Consider the following 20,844-nt stretch of genomic DNA (forward strand, 5'->3'; position numbering starts at 1 on the left):
GCCAAGTAAACAATAGAAAGCATTGACAAATTATGGAGGTGACAATGTACAAAAATACAAAAACATATTGAGTTTCATCCTCCGTACAAATCAACTGGTTGATTTAGCTAGAGTATAGAATTCTCATTTCACATTCTAAAGTATTGCACTATATAACCTGTAATGCCCAACTTGCATTATATGTCAACCCACGTCACCCTCAGTAATGGACCCTTCCCATGAAAATGCTCATTACATGCACGCATGCCTAAAGACCCTGTTGGTTGGCAAACGCCATAGAGTTGTGCACTAAGCAGACGCGCAATCGCGTCTGCGTCACACACCCATTAGCCGTGTACAAAACAGCGCGTTGTTCCCTCATTTTGCCAACCAAAACGTTAGTGCGCACGCGCTATGGGGATGTGTAATTTACATATTTCATGGGAAGGGTCTATTGCTGTGGTGCCCTGAGTTTTGCTGGTGCCCTTTGCAAAGTTCCAATTTGTGCCCCTTTACTAGAGGAAAATCACTGTGCCCCTTCAAGAGTGAAGCTAAAGGCCTGCATTTGTGTTTATTTTTAAATGAAATGGGAGATGAACATTTTAAGCTTTAGACTTTGCACAGCTTCTCTGTTTCTTTCAAATGACAGTGATTAGTCAACTCCATGCAGGGGTTGCGTTATGGTTCTTTGGCTTCCACAGGCGGCCCTGAAAAGAAGGCCTCTTCCAACCTTTTCTTCTCTATGGTCAAACAAGATTGGTAAAAAAAAAGCTTTAAAAAACACAACTTGTGAAAAAAGGGTAAAAAAGAAAAGAAAATTTCATTAATATTTTTGCTTTTCATATGTGCAATTTGTTTCAATGAATACAATCTATTTGTGCTTTAGTGCTTGTACCTTCTTTTTCCGGTTCATTTTCATCGTCAGCCTCAACTGGGATTGCTTCCTTCTTCTCCACAGGGTCATCCCTCGCAACAACACCATTCCCGTTCTTCACTGAAAGACGGACCGTTTCAATTCCAGTCTCCATTTTAGGTTTATTATTCTCAGGATCGATGACAATTTCTATGACATTTTTGTCAGCTTTCTCGTTTGGTTTCCGTTTCTTGAGTCGCATACACGGCCTGAGAAGAGTCAGGAGTACGGGTAGGAAGAGAATGCCGTGAAGCAAGCCCAGGGTCATAACCAGAAACATAGTCTTAAAGAAGCTGCGGAAGATGTAAGCTGGCGATGTTGCGATGGCGATGATGCCGACAATGGTTGACAGTGCGCCCTGAACGATCGGCATGCCTAGACTGTGCAGGGCGTAGATAGCCGCTTCGTTACCGGTGTCACACGGGGCGGTGACGAATGAGTAAGTGATGTGCGCAGAGAAGTCCACGCTGAAGCCGATGCATAGAATGATATTGATCATGGAGACACCGTCCATATTGACTCCCCAGAATGACATGAAACCGATGATTCCGACCTCGATGGATATGATGCAGAATGTAATCATGAGAGCTGAGATGGGATGGGGGATGAAAATTAAGGAAATAATGCACATGCAAACGGTAGCGATGATAAGATTCTGAATGGTGTTGGGCAGGACCACCAAGTATTGCTCGAAGAACTCAAAGGGGGGCGAAGTAACCAGGACTGGCACAGGGGCAGCATCAGCCAAGGCACGTATCTCTAGCATGAAATTGCTCTCCTCTATCGTGGTGGTCAAATTCCCCGGCATAAGGACCAGACGAGATGAAGCAATCACCACCTCGTCTGAAACGGTTTCAAATCTAACATCTAAACTAAACTGTTCATACAATGGGTGGGTTAGAAAACTATCCTGAAGCCTTGATATAAACAGATCCTTATCCAAACCGGTAGAATTGCTACGTATACTGTAAATCTCCTCCATCTCTAGATACTCCAGATATTTGCGAAGCCATGAGTCTGTAAATCTTGAATCGTAGACGTATTTATTTTGCTCAAATGTCTGTGTGATGTTCTCAACCTGTAGTTGGACGTCTTTCTCCCAGTACGCGAGAGGCTCGGTAAAGACGACGCCTACGGGTACCGCAAACGCAGTGAAATACTGCACTCTCTCTATCATGAACGTATGCGCGTAGGAGTCATCCGAGAAGATGTCCTTATACTGCATCCCTTCTGTGACGTGGAAGCATCCCAGTATAGCTGCAGCGACGTACACCATGTACAGCAACACAGTAAAGACCTTCATTATGGGGGTAGTGATGAAGGGGCCGTAATAGTTCTTGAAGAACCTCATCAGGGCGTGCTCTGAATGCTCCCCGCTTGAAGAGGTCTTAGACACGCCCCCTGCGCAGCAGATGTAGTAGCATTTGGACGTGGCCTCGTCCTTTGGGAGTACCTGTTTGAGAGTGGTGCAGTGCTTGTTGTTTGCCTCTCGCCGCCCGGTGTATACCATGCAAGCTCCGAAAAAAGAAATCTGCCAAACGAAACAAAAAAAAGAGACGATTCGGTCGTGTTCACACAACAAGAATATTGTTAAAAACAGAATTATTGCACTAAGATCTTGGCCTATAATTTCATACAGACTGCTTTGAGCAGAAAATTATGCTTACCTATTACTCAACTTAATAATAGCTACATAGCACGAAATCAATCATATGCTGTACTTTTTGTTATAAGATTCGGCTGGCAAATTTTTTGCGGTGAGCAAAAATGGTTTTAAAACATGAACTTGCAAAGAGTACCCCTATCCTCTAGTTTCAACTAACAGAGTTAACTGGAAAGCTATAAAAACATCAGTGGTAAGGTCGAAACAATGGGGGAAAAATGGTTTTGTCAAAACGTTTGCAAATGACTAGCTTATTCCCATAGCAGCAATCAAAATAAGACACAAGGTTTTGTGGGGTCCAACTATGCTGTTTTTCTAGACAGTATGTTTTTTCACACTGTAATCGCTCTCTAGTCTGGGCAAATACTGGTTGGTATTAACTTTATAGTTAGCGGACATGTAGACCTTCAACATCGCTCTTGAAAGGGCACAGCAATTTCTCTCTGGCAAGGGGCACTTCTACGAGGAAAATGTTATCTGGGGAAAACTTTCAGTATCCTGCCACTACTTTTTCAGTCATTTTTACAAAAAGGATTTCTCATTTGAGTAAATTAAAAACTTTTTAAATTTCATACCGAATGAAAACATGGTGGCAGGATACGAAAACTTTTTCCGCCAAATTGTGTTGGAACTTTGCAAAGAAGGGCACCACAGCAAAAGCAAGGGGCACAATGGCAGTTGCTGTAGGTGCTGTGGGTGATTTGGAGGCCTGTACCATGTTTACGTGTAAATACAACCCATCCCTGCCCCACCCAGCCTGCCACGCCCACCACTTTGTCCACTCACGAAACACAAACAAATCTCACCTGATATAAATAATCAAAGATGATTGCTATTCCTGTGTAGAGGCAGAACACCCTAATGGCCGGCAGCTTGGTGATGGACCCAATTCCAAAAGCCAGAGCATCCGTGACGCTAGTGATGGTGATTGACACAGCTGCCTCCGAGTATGTCTGGCCTAGTCGTTCTTCTACCGGCAGTCGCACTGACGTCTTCCGCCATGTTGCAAGCATAATGAACATGTCATCAATTCCGATGCCTGAAGTGTCGAGGAATAAATGTTTACATTTTAGTAAATAAGTAATAATTGTCAAGTCACTCCAAAGGGGCACATAGACACTGGGGTTAGTTCATTGCAAACGATGTATCTGAAATCATGACATTTGGAGGGTTAGTATCATAAGTTATGCCTGGTTGTGTCGATGGCCAATATTTGAACAGTTTTAAGCTGTAACAAAGAGAGGCCTACTTTTACAAGTTTTCCACCCTCATACATTACACCCTCACCCTTGCTAGAAACAGCTTCAATCCTCTTAAACGATATATATTAGTTTTATGTTTGGCGTCTACTGTCTCTAAAATCAAGAGTATCACCCATAAAATAGAAGAGATAAATCTGATGTTTGTTCAAAAAAAAAAACTTTTGATGACAAAACCGTGTTCTCAGTTTGATTCCGGTCTCTTTTCATTTTGATTCAGTTTTGTAAATAAAATCCTGGTTCAGTAAATATTCTGAGCTAACAAGTCATGTGGTCTTGTGGATCTGTCCCCCAAGTTTGATCCTACTGCACTCACCAATTGCAAGAAACGGCATCGATGCTGTGACCTCATTGAATGGTACGCCACAGTACGACAAGAGACCCATAGAGGACGCTATGGCCAACATCGCCGAAATCACCCCAAACTGCCCCAGCCATGGCTTGCTCTGTACCCAGTCGGCCATCATGCAGGACCCCACAGCAAACATGATGAGGAGACTGAATGTAATGCAGAACCTAGGCATCACGCGTGACGCCATTGCAATCAGCTCGTCAGAAAGGGTGCTGGAGGCAAACATTGAAAGCTCAATATGTTTGTAGGTTTTGCCGACCTCCACCAACTTCTGCAGGAAAAGCTGCTCCCATTCCCCGGCAAGGAGTGTTTCTTCCTCAGTACTTGATCGTAAAAAGTACATTAAGAACATCGCCTCGGCAGATTTTACAATGTCCGTACCCTCATATAAGACGACTCCGCCTAAAGTTGCCCCAATATTTATGCTTATGTTTTTTGGAGCATTTGGGATTAGATAGCTTAAATCGGGGAATGCAGATAGAAAATCTCCTGCGTCATCAAACGAAAAAGGATTGCCTTCAGACAGTCCTTCAGGAAGGAAATCAAAGGTTGTATCAGCAGGCATGGTTATCATATCCGCAAGATTTAGGTAAGAAAGAGGGTACGTAAAATTCATGGTCTTCACATTTTTTGAGGTATAGTTGAGCAGTTTTAGTACTGGATCATCGAAGCATTCATCTGGTTGGAAATGGACACAGATGTCAGCAAATGTTATTGTTCCATTGAAGCCTACACTTTTCAGCTCCATCGTTCTGACAAGTTTGTTCAACTGAACTATCTCCTCCATAGTGTCTTCATCAAGGACGTTCCCAGAGCCTTTTGCCGTCACGACAATGTTGCCGCTCTGTTCGTAGTTTGTCAAAAGACGATTTGGATAAAATCTCTCGTGGTCAACAGGGAACAGCTTTGACATCTCCAAAATTTCGTCTTTTGCTCTGCTGTCATCGGGCGTGAAAAGGTATGTGGCGTCTGTCTCAATGGTTAAAAACAACATCCCAGAGCTCAGACAGGCTGCAACAACTAACGGTACAATTAGAAAGACTGCAGGATGGCGAGCAAGCAATTTGCCATAGCGATAAAACTGCTTGCTGATGAAAACGTTGAAGCAGTCCAACCGTGCCATTTTCCTAGCCAAGATCTACAGTTAACAAATATCTTTTAAATTCTGTTCTGACTCTTAACACCAATGTTCAATGCCTGTAGAGGATCATACTGTGTGTAGCTTAATACCAGCTTATCCTGGTGTGTGTAGCGAAAACTGCTGGCTGATAATGAATCAGTTGTTTCACAATATGACTAATCAGGTGAACACAGTGTTTGAACTGCCTCTGATTGACAAGGTTGTTCCTGGAGTGGGGGAAAAAAGGTGTTAAATTTATCAAGCAAATCAAGCAAATAGGGCTTAATGGCAAGGTAAAACGAAATATAGTTACGGTGTTATTCTACTACTATGCAGCTCACTCTCTATTTATTCTAAAGATCAATATGGAAATAAAAGAGTAGACGACGAGGTCTCGAAAGGCTAAAATCGACAGGGTTGTTGCGGGGTTGTTGTTTCAAGTAAATTAAAACCATGCATTTATAAGCTTGCGAGCCAGGCCTCTGTTTAAACACTTCTCACCGTGCCACCCAGGGTGTACAAAATCCATGGACCCCAGTCACAGCGTGCACCAATTGTTTTGTTATACCTTGGTAACATTGTTATTCCTCTTCTCGAAGTCTGTTGTCATCTTCAAACATTATTCAGACAGAGCAACGCATAGTTTAATCATGGTTTAATAAGCAGACGAACAGTTCAAATAAGAAACAATTCTTCACCTGTTCCCTCGAACCCCCGTGTGTTTCGTACAGCGCTGGAAATCGACCAATGGTGGGAACGATCAAGGTGATGTACACCGGTGTACATCACTTTTCGTGTTACCCGGCGCGCTGTGCATTACGCGTAGCGCACATCTTTAGCCATGATACATGCGTATTTGTTGCATGGCACGTGATTGGTTCTCGACTAATCAAACTTCACAATTTGTACAGAGGTATAACAATGATGATTGATAACTACATGCATGGAGCCTAGCCTGGGATAACTTTCCGTATCACAGCACGCCACCTTTTCACTCATTAGATACTTCTACGGTACTTACTTGGCATAGTCCTTCAGTCAGGATGTATACTATACAATCATAGCGAATGAAAAAGTGGTGGCGTGATACGAAAACTTGTCCTTTCAGTATTCTCAAGCTTTGCATATGATAAATAAACAAAACAAACGAACAAACAAACAAACAAACAAACACCGCAAGAACCAAACAAACAACAAAAGTGAGTTTGGTCTATTCAGTTACAAGTGGTTCCCAACAAAATAACAAAGTTACAAATTCAATACAAAGTAGACTTAGGAAGTCGGTTTATGTTTATACAATAAAATAATACAAATCGTGCGTTTTTCGATCACTCTCACAGCCCAGACTCAGTCAGAGAGGGTCAGAATAAAATACTGTCCACCAACCTTTCTGAAGCGAAGTATTCACCAGTTCACTGAACATTGAAACTGACCATGCACTGCCAGAGCATTGTTTGAAATGGTTTGAAGTACCATCACGTTGTTTCATTATCACAGATAACCATTCATTTCGTGGTTTGACAAGGACTTAAAATTAACTGTCTATGTGTGTCACACGGTCACAGTTACACGATTGCACAGAGAAAGTCGTCTCTAGGCAGAGAGTAGCTAGCTATTTTGCTCCATGATATAACTACGTGAAATGCATGAGTAATATATAATTGATGAGAAAGTATTAAATGGGTTCGCGCGTGCGCGCGGTGGTGAACTCAGAGACATGTTCTATTATTAAAGAAGAAACTTTAATTCCATAAAATATCATAGTTATTTACTTTATCCCAAAATTCGAGCAGAACTTATTTTATTGACCTACAAATTTTGATTCTCTGCAGTTATAATGAAGTTAAGTTGAATGAATTTGGGAAAATAATTGACCCTGTAGAAATACAAACCTTACACTTCCAAGAAGATTTGTCAAGCGCCCCTAAGCGCAATTATGGACTGGTCTGATTACAACGGACATTGGGTGCGTTTGATAAGCTTCCCTGGGTCGACCCCCAGTGCTCACTCGGTCGGGTGACCCCACTGGATCTCGAGTGGGTGCATCGTTTAGCTTCCCTGGGTCGACCCCGGTGTGTGGCATTTTTTTTCCCAGGACGAACGTGGGTAATTATCTGCACACTTTTGTCCTGGGAAAAAAATCTGCCATACACCGGGGTCGACCCAGGGAAGCTAGGTCAGTGGATCGAACGATCACACTCGCCCTCTCGTGGTGACGGCATGCACCTCCGGTCGTCACCCTTCGCCAAAGATACTTCTTCCGATAGCGCCCTCTCTTGGGGGGGGGGGTCCCTGACAGAATGACTGATAATCCAATTATTTTGCGGACGGATTTATTGTACTCAGAAGATGTTGGTGAAAAATAAGAAAAACAATATTGTCAAAAAGTTTGAAACACTGATCTAGCCCCATAAATCGGTCCAATCCACTCCGTATCCTTGGCCCCAGCACCACTGATATCAAAACCTTTCGTTTTTTTTGAAAAACGGTAAAAAGAGCGGTAGTTGAGAAAATTCACACTCAAAATTCATTTGATTTTTACTCAAAACCTGTGATACATATTTGAACAATTCCAAGTGTAGGGCTATCTGCAATTTTTGAAGCATTCGATCGGTAAAAGTTTCATGATGCAGGTCGTTTTTTAAAAAACCCAGAAAGGTTTTGATATCAGTGGTGCTGGGGCCAAGGATACGGAGTGGATTGGACCATTGGACCGATATATGGGGCTATGATCTATACAAACAAAAGTTTCAAAAAGTGCATAAAAGTTAATTCACTTATGTCAAACCATGGAGCAATAAACTAGACTAGTTTATTGCTCCATGGTCAAACTTGGCATGGTCCGGATCTAGGGGGTGGGGGGGGGGGCGCTAACGGACCGTATGTAAATTGGCCAGGGCGCAATTTTTTTTTCTGTACATCATCAAAACATTTGTCACTGACGGTCTCGTATTAAAAAGAGGCCTACGGAAGTGCAAACATGGGGAACAAATCAGGACAAAATACTCTATACAGAAAACAACTTGACAGGCGAATTTTTTTTCTACCTCCATGATTACATCATGGAGATATAAATAGCTCCATGATTACATCAACGCAGCCCCTAGCAGCTAGCTAGGCGCAGGCGTCAGATAACATAAGCCAGGGGTCAGTATAAGGGGAGATCGTACACCACTGGAAACGATGCTGCACGGTGACCAACCACCGTATCATGATTTGCTACGAGGAAAGAAATAGGTACCAGACGGACAGATTTGAGAACGAGGTTAACCATAATAGCTGCACATAGAGTTTCTGCGTCCCGTTTGTCCGTGTGTGAAAAATCATAACATTGGTTTACAAAATACAATCATGTTTTCCACAGTACCAACAACACAAAGTTCACAAAATCAGAGTAAGTAATCGGTTGAAGTGATTGTTTTCTGTCGGAGGGGACCCAGAGTATGTTTGTATGCAATAATTATTTAGAATTTAGAAGAGAACCCCACAAAAAGTGACAAACGTAAAATCCAACCAAATGAAATGTCATGTTTTTAAAACGTCACCTCACCTGATCATGATGAAGTCAGTGACTCATCCAATAATTATATTATAATAAAGGATTGGTGATATGACTCTAGTATATCTAGCTCCTTCCCAGCCAGTGCATTGTTTGTTTTAGGGAAAAGTTTCCGTATGGCGCCACCACTTTTTCATTCGAAATAAAATACTATAGTAATTAGTACTCCTAGAACTATTTCGGTTTCGTCCGGCTATCGTCTCCCGTAACCTCATAGGTTTATATCTCTCACGCGTTAAACGACCCATGGTTCAATGAATTTTGGCATCAGGAATCTCTCTTTTTTTTTTTTAATCTCGCCAAAATTAGGCTCTATGTGTCCTTTGATGTATCAATGTGTATTCTTTCGACCAGAGAATCCACTCCACAATCTCAAAAATTGTTAAAAATGATAAATTCTTACCGTAATTTCAGATTCCCTATCTACTGTACGTGTTACTCCTCTGCCAACAATAATTGAAAATTACCCGACCTCGTTTTGCGAAAATGCGTCACGAGAGGGCGGGTACGATCCGTGATTTGTGTACAAAACATACACGGAACCACGAAGCTCGCACAGGGTACCAGTATGTAAACGGCTGTGTGCAAAAAGTGTACATACTGGTACCCTGTGCGAGCTTCGTGGTTCCGTGTATGTTTTGTACACAAATCACGGATCGTACCCGCCCTCTCGTGACGCATTTTCGCAAAACGAGGTCGGGTAATTTTCAATTATTGTTGGCAGAGGAGTAACACGTACAGTAGATAGGGAATCTGAAATTACGGTAAGAATTTATCATTTTTAACAATTTTTGAGATTGTGGAGTGGATTCTCTGGTCGAAAGAATACACATTGATACATCAAAGGACACATAGAGCCTAATTTTGGCGAGATTAAAAAAAAAAAAAAGAGAGATTCCTGATGCCAAAATTCATTGAACCATGGGTCGTTTAACGCTAGAGAGATATAAACCTATGAGGTTACGGGAGACGATAGCCGGACGAAACCGAAATAGTTCTAGGAGTAAGTAATTAGTATCTAATTAACCTGATTGATATATCCCTTTTTGTAAAAATGATTGAACAAGTGGTGGCGCCATACGGAAAGTTATCCTGTTTTAGCCCCATTTCTTGTGTGACCAAGGAAGGATTTACTCCTAGACGGTAGAACTATTTCGGTTTCGTCCGGCTATCGTCTCCCGTAAGGCGTAACCTCATATAGGTTTCTATCTCTCACCCGTTTAACGACCCATGGTTCAATGAATTTTTGAATCAGAAATCTTTTTTTTTTTTTTTTAATCTCGCCAAAATTAGGCTCTATGTGTCCTTTGATATATCAATGTGTAAAAGCGTGACCAGAGAATCCACGCCGCAATCTCAAAAATTGTTAAAAATGATAAATTCTTACCGTAATTTCGGATTCCCTATCTACTGTACGTGTTACTCCTCTGCCAACAATAATTGAAAATTACCCGACCTCGTTTTGCGAAAATGCGTCACGAGAGGGCGGGTACGATCCGTGATTTGTGTACAAAACATACACGGAACCACGAAGCTCGCACAGGGTACCAGAATGTACACATTTTGTGCACAGCCAGCCGTGTAGGAAGGATTCAGCTATCCTTGGCCACACAAGTGGGGCTATGTTTGTTTGTTTGTTTGTTTTACTATGATATTTCTGTCAAGGGAACTCGGCCAACTCCCACTGGGGGGGGGCACAAGGGGAGATCATGGACAACTGATGGAGTTAGAGAATAGACCCATTGCGCCCTGTGCGTCACGTAATATATATAGTCTTCATTCATAAACATACTAAGGATTGTAAACATGGAGGTAGAGATGTAAACAAATATGGCGTAGGGCCTACTGCACATACATACATGTGTTAAAAAGACAGATTGCTGTTTAGTGTTAATAAAGACTCAATTTCCCTCGAAGTCAATGAAGAATATTCTGGAGTTTATAACATACCAGCAGTAGTGGCTGAATAATGCCAGTTATCGATAAACACGGTTCCACCAAATAGGAAATTCCAACAGAATGTTTACAGGGGTCGAAATTAAGTGTATTTTCATGGTAGTCAGCAGGGCTAGTAACCAATCATTTTTAGTAGCCCTGATGAGATTTTGGTAGCCCGAAAGACACATTATGTCTCGAGTCACGGCTTAAACTTTACAATACACCATAGAACAGTTCTTTGTTGTTTGTAATGATGATTTTTTGCATTGTTTTTCCACTAGCCCGTCGAGCTATCAAACTGGAAAAATCAGTAGCCCGGCTGTAAATCTGGTAGTCCCGGGCTAGCGGGCTAGTGGCAATTTCGACCCCTGTGTTTATATGATGTCATGTGTATGGTGTGCACGGAAAGTCTGGTCATTGTAATGATTTTGCTGACAATATTTTCAACAAAAGTGTCCTGAAGAAGCTGCAAATCCCTTTATTTTCATCCTCAAATTATTTGATGAAGGGGTACATACATAGCTGTCAGATATGAGTCGGACAACTTCGTGATCTCCCTTATCACAGCCCGACTTCGTGCACAGTGCAAAATCCACGGCACGCGAGCTCGCTCAAACCTCAGTAATTTACATAGTTTAACCATACTCTCAAAAGAAACCTCTTTAGTAGTATAGAACTGGAAATTTCAACAGCAAATGTGATTTAAATCAATGTCACAACATTAAGCTTCATAAAAAAGGGCTTTGTTTAAGTTAAAAAGTGTTATTTATTGAAAATACAGCTATTATGGTCCATTGGTATGAGTCTTCCCATGTCTTTACTGTGCAGCTTTGTTTTTCTTTACCCACTATAGGTCACGTTATCACATGTAATTATTTGTAGCGCAATCAGTCTATTGGATAAATACATGTACCAAGCTGACCACAGCCACCAGCCATCTCTCTCCACATGTTTAAACAAGTAAACATCATGAATTGCACAAATCAAGAAATTGTGACTCATTTCATTTTCAGTGACAAGATACAACAAATACTTTATATCTAGTTATTGTAAAATCAGCAATTTGCTAGGTGTTATATGGAAGTCGTGGTTTGGTATTGGTAGCATTCAAACCCACACAACCATCAAATTGGAGATACTTCCTTCTCGAAACGAAACGACATGAAAATGTATGTTAAAACATTCTGCTGATTCTCAAACATGATTGATTTTGAGTAGAAACCCATCAGGATATTCAATCTCTGTTGATGTTTTTGCTTTGTCTCAAATTATAAGTTCTCTGTTTCTTTGTTTCTTGTGCAGATGCATCAGCCAATAGGCCGGAGCTGTATGAAGTAAGTGAATAATAAAAAATATAAAAAATAAAACACTGAGTAAAATCTTTCAAAAGTTTAGACAGCAGTGTACAAAGCAACTCTAAATGCTGTGTTATGAAAAAGACACCAAAAATTTGGTTACTTACATGAACTTAAAAAAGGTTTGTTTTATAAAAACCTTTAAAAAAAATGAGTTAAAAAAATGTAAAATCTTTCAAAAGAATGTAAATTATGACAAAATACAGTGTCAAAGTTTCACAAGTGTCAGGCAATTTCCATTTTGCAAATGGCATTTCCATTGGAAAGTTTGGCCGTATCCGACTTGGTGGCTACGGCTGTTGCTAAGGGTGTTGCTAAGGACTTCCTATACTTTAATGAATGATTGTGCGAAAAAACTAGCCGTAGCTGTAGCCGCTAGTTTGGACACAGCCTTTATGGACTTCCAGTTCTAAATATGAGTGTGTACACTGACCAGCTTATAAATGTTTCGTTTAGGAGGTGAAACTTTTCCGGAATTTCCGGGAGAGGGAGAAATATGACAACATGGCGGAGCTGTTTGCCGTAATAAATACTCTACAGTGGTTGGAGAAAGCCTATATCAGGGATGCTATCACGCCCAAACAGTAAGTGGAACTGGGTCTGTCCCATAGAAATAGAACCCGGAGAACGCTGAGTGTGTCATTGTGCGTGGGTTTCGTTGGAGACCATTCTTATGGACATGCGTACGCCATTTTTTTTACGTGTATGGCAAAATATTTTGAAATTTGTTGAAAAAAAATAGAATCGATATGTGTACAATGCCATTTTGCCATACACACATGTTATGTAATTGCAAAGGTCATGGGTTCGAATTGCACTCGAGTAAAATGCCTGTGATTTTTTTCACAGGACTCGGGGAAAGTACTGAATATACAGTGCTACACACATCGGTGTATATGGGTAAAAACCAAAACCAAACCTTGTCAACCCTTAGAAGATGCTAAATAATTGGGTCTCAGAATTCATAACTTTCAATAAACTATCCTTCTGAAAGTTTGTATATTATGCTCAGTCTCGGTGCTTTTAATACCTTGGTTGGTAGATCAAGCGCTACATGATAAGACTTCAATATTATTATTATTATTATTATTATTATTACTATATTAAAATGCACTACATAAGAACTAGTTATTATTGTTGTTGCTATTATTATCCCATTTACAGGTACACTGCAGCGTGCTCTAAGCTGCTGGTCCAGTACAAGGCAGCATTCAAGCAGATACAGAGCGATCAGATCCGCACTGTCGAAGACTTCATGAAGAAATACAGGGTAAGGTCCTCTATTGTCACTCTTCAGTCATATTCTTTGGGAGTTTGAATTGAATTGAATCAAAAAACCAAAACGGGACACCGCCAACAATTTTTTGTGTGACATTGTTTTACTCATTTCTCAAAAATGACAGCACCTCAGCAAGTAATATTTTAAGGGAAGCTTTCTTGAATCATACTCTTCAAACTGTGTAAGTTTAATGTAAATCTGCGGACATTGAGTTTTGTGTTAGAAAAAAGTACAGAGACGCTTTAAGGACATTTTCACATTTTTGTTCCCCTCCTTCAGATGGATTGCCCAGCAGCGATGGAAAGAATAAAAGAAGACCGACCAATCACAATCAAGGGAGATGACGGTAACACTAGCGAGTGTATAGCACAAGTAGTTTCGGTAAGTATCAAGTAATACATGAATCAATAGAAGAAAAAAGAAAAAAAGGAATTGTTTTCTTTGCTTGTTGTATGCTCTTTTCAGCCATGTATAAAACTCAACAAGTTAATTTTCCCCCTTGTGACTCAATTTTCACAGAGCCCATCACAAATGATCCCCCAAATTATTGTTGTTTTTGTTTTGTCCAGCTTTTCATCACCGTCATGGACAAGCTGAGGTTGGATATGAAAGCAGTAGATGAGATTGAGCCAGAGCTGAGGGAGTTGAGCGAGACAATGAATAAGATGAGCCTATTGGCCGAAGACTTTGAAGGCAAGGAGAAAGTCAACTCTTGGTGAGTAGTATTCCTCTTAGTTAGTGTCCGTTCACAATTATCAACATTTCCATAAGAAATCGTAAACTTTTTCATTACCCCCTCCCCTCCTCCCTTTATATGGCAGTGGGGACTATTGGTAATTACTCAAAATAATTATTTGCATAAAACCTTACTTGGAACGAGTAATGGTGAGCTGTTGATAGTATAAAACATTGCGAGAAACGGCTCACTCTGAAGTAACGTAGTTTTCGAGGAAAGAAGTATTTTTCCATGAATTTGATTTTGAGACCTCGGATTAAGAATTTGAGGTCTCGAAATCAGTCATCTGAAAGCACACAACTTGTGTGACAAGGGTGTTTTTTCTTTCATTATTATCTCGCAACTTTGATGACAGATTGAGCTCAAGTTTTCACGGGTTTGTTATTTTGTGCATATGTTGAGATACAGCAAGTGATAAGACTGATCTTTGACAATTACCATTAGTGTCCACTGTCCAGTGTCTTTAAAGTGTACACTATTCTACATAGAGATACTTGAATGTGAATCGCATGCAAGCCCTGTTATTATGAGGCAGATTATCAGATAAAAGAAATATATAAAGCATGTCTAGTGTTAAAAGGTCTATGTACTTTTTTGTAGGACACAAAACACACTGTTCACCATGTTACATACATACAAAAATGTTTTATATACCGCCATTTCATCAAGCCACAGCGGTTTGTGATGAAACAGAGAAACAAATAAACGATGAGACAAAATGCAAGTTAAACCAAAGAGCTAAACAATCATTGTGGGAACAGGTGTGATTTCAGATGATTCTTGAAAATATGAAGTGAATCAGCAGAGCGCAGAGATGGGGGGAGACTATTCCAAAGTTAGGATCAGCAAAAGAGAAGTCAGCAGCTGAAGCAAGAGATCTGTGGTTTATTGTGTGTTCGACCATCAGTATCTTCTAACCGTGTAAATTTAACGTAAATCTGTAGACATTGTGTTTTGTGTCCTACAAAATGTACCTAGACACTTAAGGGATTTGAAACACTTTGGGGTTTGATTAGTAAACTATTTTCCCCGCGACCAGAAAGAGAGTCCATGGTAGAAATACCCGCAATTCAAAACAATATTTAACTCTTCCAAAGAGAACACCCCGTTTGAAAAAAAATCTGGTCCCTTATTTGGTCACAAGCAATGGAAGAAAAAACACCCTTGTCGCTCAAGTTGTGTGCTCTCAGATGCTTGAATTCGAGATCTTAGCCGCGGTCTTAAACTCAATTCAAATATTTTAGTGAGAAATTACGTCTTTCTCAAAAACTTAAAAGCGATACTTCAGAGGGAGCCATTTCTCAAAGTGTACTATACTATCAACAGCTCTTAATTGCTCGTTACCAAGTAAGTTTTTATGCTAACAATTTTTTTGAGTAATTACCAATTGGAGTCCAGTGCCCTTTAAAAAAAGTTCTACAACAGCACAGAATACACATAAATACAGACAATAATGTCTCTGAACGATTTGGCACCCCGATACTGCTCACTTCCAAAGCCCTGCTAAATTTAGGTTGGTTGTATGGTTTGAGGTGTGATCCCGCTGTGGGGGAGAGTGGCGGCAACAGAGAACACCATACTCTCACACTGACTATATTTAGTGCCATCGTTTCCCTTTTTAGAGATCCTCGTCGCATTGCTGAATGTCATATCTGTGGCATTCCAAGTAATAAATGCAGACGTAACTTCAGTTTAATTGGCAATTTCAATTTTTAATTACATTGGCTGCCTGTGAATGTACTTAACCCCCCCCCCCCCAAAGGGCCCACAGTTTTTGGTTTTTTCCCCTTTTTTAATGACACCTGTCTTTTTTTTTTAGGGGGGGGGGGAAGCAGAAGAGAATTGTTTGTTAACAAAATCATTGAATTTCGGGGGGGGGGGGGTATATGAAGCTGTGTTCGAATTATTAAATTTATTTGTTACAATGTTTGAAACAGATAAGTCCCCCTCCCCCTCTACATGGCCCCAAACAAACCAAAGTGGAAATTGATCTTGTGTGTGCAAACAATGAAACGACTCGTGGCTACTTCGTGAACGACTGTCAGCCCCCCCCCCCCTCTCCTACTACAATCCCCTCACCCCTTCCCACCCTGTCCCAAGCCATAGTGATATATCTTGCAAGCCTAGCACCACACTGCGTGGACGACGGACCTCAGCTGGTCCTTATTACTGGAGATGAGATTTTTCTCAACTCTCAGCTGTGACCAGTGAACCTGTTTGGAACCAGAGGTGTGCGCCAAGGATAGTTAACACACACCTGCATGTGAACTACACTTTGCCCCCCCCCCCTCCCTCCCTGGAGGGCTTCAAAAGGTTTATTATAATACTGAAGGATTTGCATGGATGCTTTGTATTCAGCATAGCTTTAGAATGCATTTTTAAAGGAATGCTGTTGGCCAGAGAATGAGATTCAGTTCCTGATTTTCACTTCACTTTGTGATTAAATGATTTTTATTTTAAACAAAAACTAATCGTTTCTATAGGAACATGGTTGGATCGCAAAATAAATTTGAAAAAACAAAATCTCCTTGCATTGATGCATTGAATACAGCATATTTTTAGAAAGCATTTGTAAAGGAATGCTGTTGGACACAGATTCAGTACCGATGACGTAAACAGATGATTTTCATTTCACTTTGTGGTTAAACGATTTTTATTATCAATAAAAACTGTTTTAAGCTTGTTCATGGTTCAGTGAAGTGGCTCAGTAGAGCTATATGTTTTGACTGAGTATCGTCAACATTCTGGAACGAACTAAATATTCTCTGTACAGAGAATATTCCAGCAAGTTCCACACAAATAATTTGGTACATGGGTGGATCACAAACTGGATTTGACCTTGGAGCCCTCTTATAAAGGCAGTGGATACTATTGGTAGTTACTCAAAATAATTATTATCATAAAACCTTTCTTGATTACGAGTAATGAGGAGAGGTTGATAGTATAAAACATTGTGAGAAACAGCTCCCTCTGAAGTAATTTTCCACGAATTTGATAGAATTTGAGGTCTTGAAATCAAGCATCTGAAAGCACGCAACTTCATGTGACAAGGGTGTTTTTCTTTCATTAATATCTTATTTTATGCATATGTTGAGATGCACCAAGTGAGAAGACTAGTCTTTGACAATTACCAATAGTGTCCAGTGTCTTTAAGCATCTGAACTGACTTTGTTATCATGTTAATGGAATGCAGACTTATAAACCATTCAAACACAAGGTAAACATCAGAGGCATTTTTTTTGTACATGATGCGATCAGGCACGAGGTGTTTGTCTGAAATGTCATTATGGAAATACCAACACCGGTGGAATTTTCAAATATCTTTGTTAGGGTAAATTTTAATGCAAAAATATACCTTCCTTTTATATTGGGAACTTCCTGATAATCACATCAACACGGGGTTCAAATTAGCATTGGAAGAAAATGTATGTCATGTATGTTTAATAACGCGACTTTAAAGGGTCTGGGTACTTTTTGAGGACACAAAACACAATGTCCACAGATGTCCAGAAAGAAGTTATTTCTCGCTAAAAAAATATTTGTGTTTGATTTTGAGGTCTCGAATTCAAACATCTGAAAGCACACAACTTCGTGTGACAGTGTTTTTTTTTCTTCCATTATTATCTCGCAACTTTGATGACCAGTTGAGTTCAAATTTTCATGGGTTTGTTATTTTGTTATTTTCACAGCTTTTTTATTTTGACTGGTTGGTCTATGACAATTACCGAAGGTGTCCAGTGCCTTTAATATTATTTTTTTTAATAATCTTTTGTTTGTCTCAGGTTGAAAACCATGTCGTCCATGAGGGCGTCAGATGAACTAGATGAAGACCAAATCAGACAGATTCTACACGATCTAGACTCCGCTTATCAAAGCTTCATACGTATACTGGGTACAGGATCGTGAGTAAAATAGACAAAGTTAGGAAAAGGAAAAAAAAAATTTAAAAATGTAAATTTACTTGTATTATACTTATTATAACAAGCGCTATTTTTAGTTGATATATATAATAAAAGACATTTACTGATGTACTTTGAGGTATTTGTCAAGTTTTAAGTAATGTGTTTCGTCAAATATAATTATTAGGGCCCAATGTCATAGAGCTGCTTAATGTCTGATTTTGATTACTGTGCGATTTCCATTTCATAGCGCTGCTAACGGTAAGCACGAGAAAAGGCATACTGTAAAATGAATGACATCACTGTGCATCCATGATGAAGACGCAAAGATGGCGGCCTAACACCCAGCAGGGTGGATATGTGGGCATTACAAGTCTTTACTATATATTTATTTTATTTTATTTTATTGCTACTTTTATTGTGAAATTAATTTGCTCTGCTCTAGCAAAAAATTTCTGCTACAGTTAGCACAAAAGTTTGCTTACCGTTAAGCGACGCTATTAAATTTGGCCCAGAATGTATTTAAACCTAACCTTACACACTGACATGATGTCATTGTTCTGTCTGGGTTTTCTATATTATTTTATATTATAGACGTTTATCCTGATGTGGCCATCTTGATTTTACTCCATTCCAACTCATTGTAACCAAACTGAGGCTGGATGAAATAATAGTCTGGTGGCATGTTTTCGCAATGAATGTTAGCATTCATTACTGTTATTGGAAACAATGATTATTATTTATTATTATTAAGTATACAGTATTATATTATTTATACAGGGTAGCCCCATCAGTGTAAAAACACTGTTCTCTCTGGGGGCCCTGTAGAAAAAGCAAAACACAGAACAAGAGATAAACAAATACACATGTATGAATAACGAACCCCACAAAAGCAACAACAGCACTCTCTACCACCAGGAACAAAACAGAGAGAAAAGGCAACAAAAAGCCAATAATGCAAAATAAATCAATGACTCCGTAAACGCCAGTACCTAGAAGTAAATGAAGTCAAGGTTGGCTCATTTTTTGAAACCCATCTAAATTTCGAAAATACAACATCTGGGCCCAATTTCATGGCTCTGCTTACCTCACAATTCTGCGCTTACGATCGTGATTCCCGCTTACGCACAAACGACGAATTTCTGCGCTAGCCTTGTAAGCCTAGAATGCCTAGTAACATGAAGTACGCATGCGCAGAAGTCAAAATTCGCCGCTCACCTGTGAAATACGCTTGCCTTAAGCACAGAATTCCCTGTTTCCGTAAGCGCCGATTCTGTGCTTACGGTAAGCAGAGCCATGAAATTGGGCCCAGTAGGGGGTTTGAGGGTCAGCTTGCAGTATAGTGCGTCCCATTTTCTTTTGCAGTTTGATAAGACTATCTCTGAGGTTGGCATTACAATTTGTTACAATAAAGTTACAAAATTTGTTTTACACATGTCTTGCTTAACACCTAGGTTATTTCTTATTAACTAAACTCCTTTTTGCAAAACTGTACTGGATTATTCATGCAAAGGAAATAAATCACACAAAAAGTGCACCCGACCCTCTTTTTTGATTCTTTTTATTTCATGTATTGGCCTTGGCCACTTCCTTAATGGTCTAATGGTGGCATTGTGAAATGTCTCCAAATGGTCATTAGTATCCAAGTCGCCACTTGCCACTTGCCACTTGCCCGTGATTATTCAGTGATGATAAGAAATACTTAAAGGCACTGGACACTATTGGTAATTACTCAAAATAATTGTGAGCATAAAAACGTACTTGGTAACGAGCAATGGAGAGCTGTTGACATTATAAAACATTGTCTGAAGTAACATAGTCTTTGAGAAAGAATTAATTTTCCACTAAAATATTTGAATTTAATTTCAAGACCTCAGAATTTGTTTTTTGAGGGCTCAAAATCAAGCATCTGAAAGCACACAACTTCATGTGACAAGGGTAGGGTGTTTTTCCTTCCATTATTATCTCGCAACTTCAACTTCAATGACTAACTGAGTTCAAATTTTTCACAGGTTTGTTATTTTATGCATGTTGAGATACACCAAGTGAGTAGACTGGTCTTTGACAATTACCAATAGTGCCCAGTATCTTTAATCCAGCTGATAATAAAAAATAATAGTAATAATAACAATTGCATTTCTATAGCGCCAAAAGAAAGTATCTAAGAGCTCCAGAGGAACGAAAGCTACATTGTAGACATTATATTCCCTTATTATTGTAAACTACTATATATTTCTTGTTGCAAAACTAAAGATGTCTCATAAGTGAACTTAATCACTGTAGCTCATCACAAGCCTGAGGAAACCTGTAAATCAAGGTGCTTGCTATCTGAACCAGAAACACCAGGGTTAACCCCTACTCGTCCATGAAGAAGAAAGAAATGAAAGTCACGACTGGGAACACCCCCCCCCTCCCAATAGCAGATTCTGCGATGGCAGTCTATTACCCAAGCTGCGCAGCCACCTGCCTCCATCCCATTTCCATGAATAATCATCTCAGAATTAATTAACACATCTCAAGTCACTGTTATTATAAACAAAGGGAAATGGAATGGAAGTGTGCCCTTCAAGAGCCCCCCCCCCCTCCCCTCTGCCCCACTCGCCATGTAGAGCTGAGAACCAAGCGTGTCAAGCCGAGAGAGGCGTCAAGTTATTAAACGGGGGGTATTAAAAGATGTGATTGCTTGACACTGGGGTGTCAGATGAATGTGGATTGCTGTGCGGACGGAGCTGGAAGTTTGGGATACTTACCTGACGAGATCGGTGGAGACGGTTTGGATTTGCAGATTTGTC

The 20,844-nt window shown here is 40.0% G+C and overlaps 2 protein-coding genes across 4 annotated transcripts in view; one reads left to right on the forward strand and one right to left on the reverse strand.

Moving 5' to 3' along the window:
• LOC139952145 (patched domain-containing protein 3-like) overlaps positions 1 to 7,318 on the reverse strand; it is a 33,094-nt gene extending 25,776 nt beyond the window's left edge. For 2 of the 3 annotated variants that reach the window (XM_071951127.1, XM_071951125.1), the window contains exons 1-4: positions 6,673 to 6,876; positions 4,131 to 5,513; positions 3,362 to 3,594; positions 875 to 2,423 (exon numbers count right to left, since the gene is read on the reverse strand). In XM_071951127.1, the coding sequence (XP_071807228.1) occupies positions 875 to 2,423; positions 3,362 to 3,594; positions 4,131 to 5,289 (2,941 nt within the window). In that variant the 5' untranslated portion in view covers positions 5,290 to 5,513; positions 6,673 to 6,876. Of the gene's footprint in view, positions 1 to 874; positions 2,424 to 3,361; positions 3,595 to 4,130; positions 5,514 to 6,672; positions 6,877 to 7,178 lie in introns of those variants that run through there. The other variant, XM_071951126.1, reaches the window with a different exon arrangement.
• A 1,254-nt stretch (positions 7,319 to 8,572) lies between these two features.
• Positions 8,573 to 19,000, forward strand: LOC139952263 (vacuolar protein sorting-associated protein 28 homolog). The gene is made up of 7 exons (XM_071951340.1): positions 8,573 to 8,680; positions 12,086 to 12,117; positions 12,595 to 12,722; positions 13,303 to 13,408; positions 13,697 to 13,798; positions 13,987 to 14,132; positions 17,936 to 19,000. Exons 1-7 carry the CDS (start codon positions 8,638 to 8,640, stop codon positions 18,057 to 18,059), a joined length of 681 nt encoding a protein of 226 aa, XP_071807441.1. The 5' UTR covers positions 8,573 to 8,637; the 3' UTR covers positions 18,060 to 19,000.
• Positions 19,001 to 20,844: the final 1,844 nt, after the last annotated feature.

The sequence above is a fragment of the Asterias amurensis genome, chromosome 20 (genome assembly GCF_032118995.1).
Source record: "Asterias amurensis chromosome 20, ASM3211899v1".
In the NCBI taxonomy this organism is placed as follows: domain Eukaryota; kingdom Metazoa; phylum Echinodermata; class Asteroidea; order Forcipulatida; family Asteriidae; genus Asterias; species Asterias amurensis.

Bases quoted from the DNA above. Each gene is read 5' to 3' on its own strand.
- LOC139952263 (XM_071951340.1), top strand. From the start codon at position 8,638: ATGTTTTCCACAGTACCAACAACACAAAGTTCACAAAATCAGA. The intron at 12,723-13,302 runs GTAAGTGGAACT...TCCCATTTACAG, and splicing joins GATGCTATCACGCCCAAACA to GTACACTGCAGCGTGCTCTA. The intron at 13,409-13,696 runs GTAAGGTCCTCT...CCCCTCCTTCAG, and splicing joins ACTTCATGAAGAAATACAGG to ATGGATTGCCCAGCAGCGAT.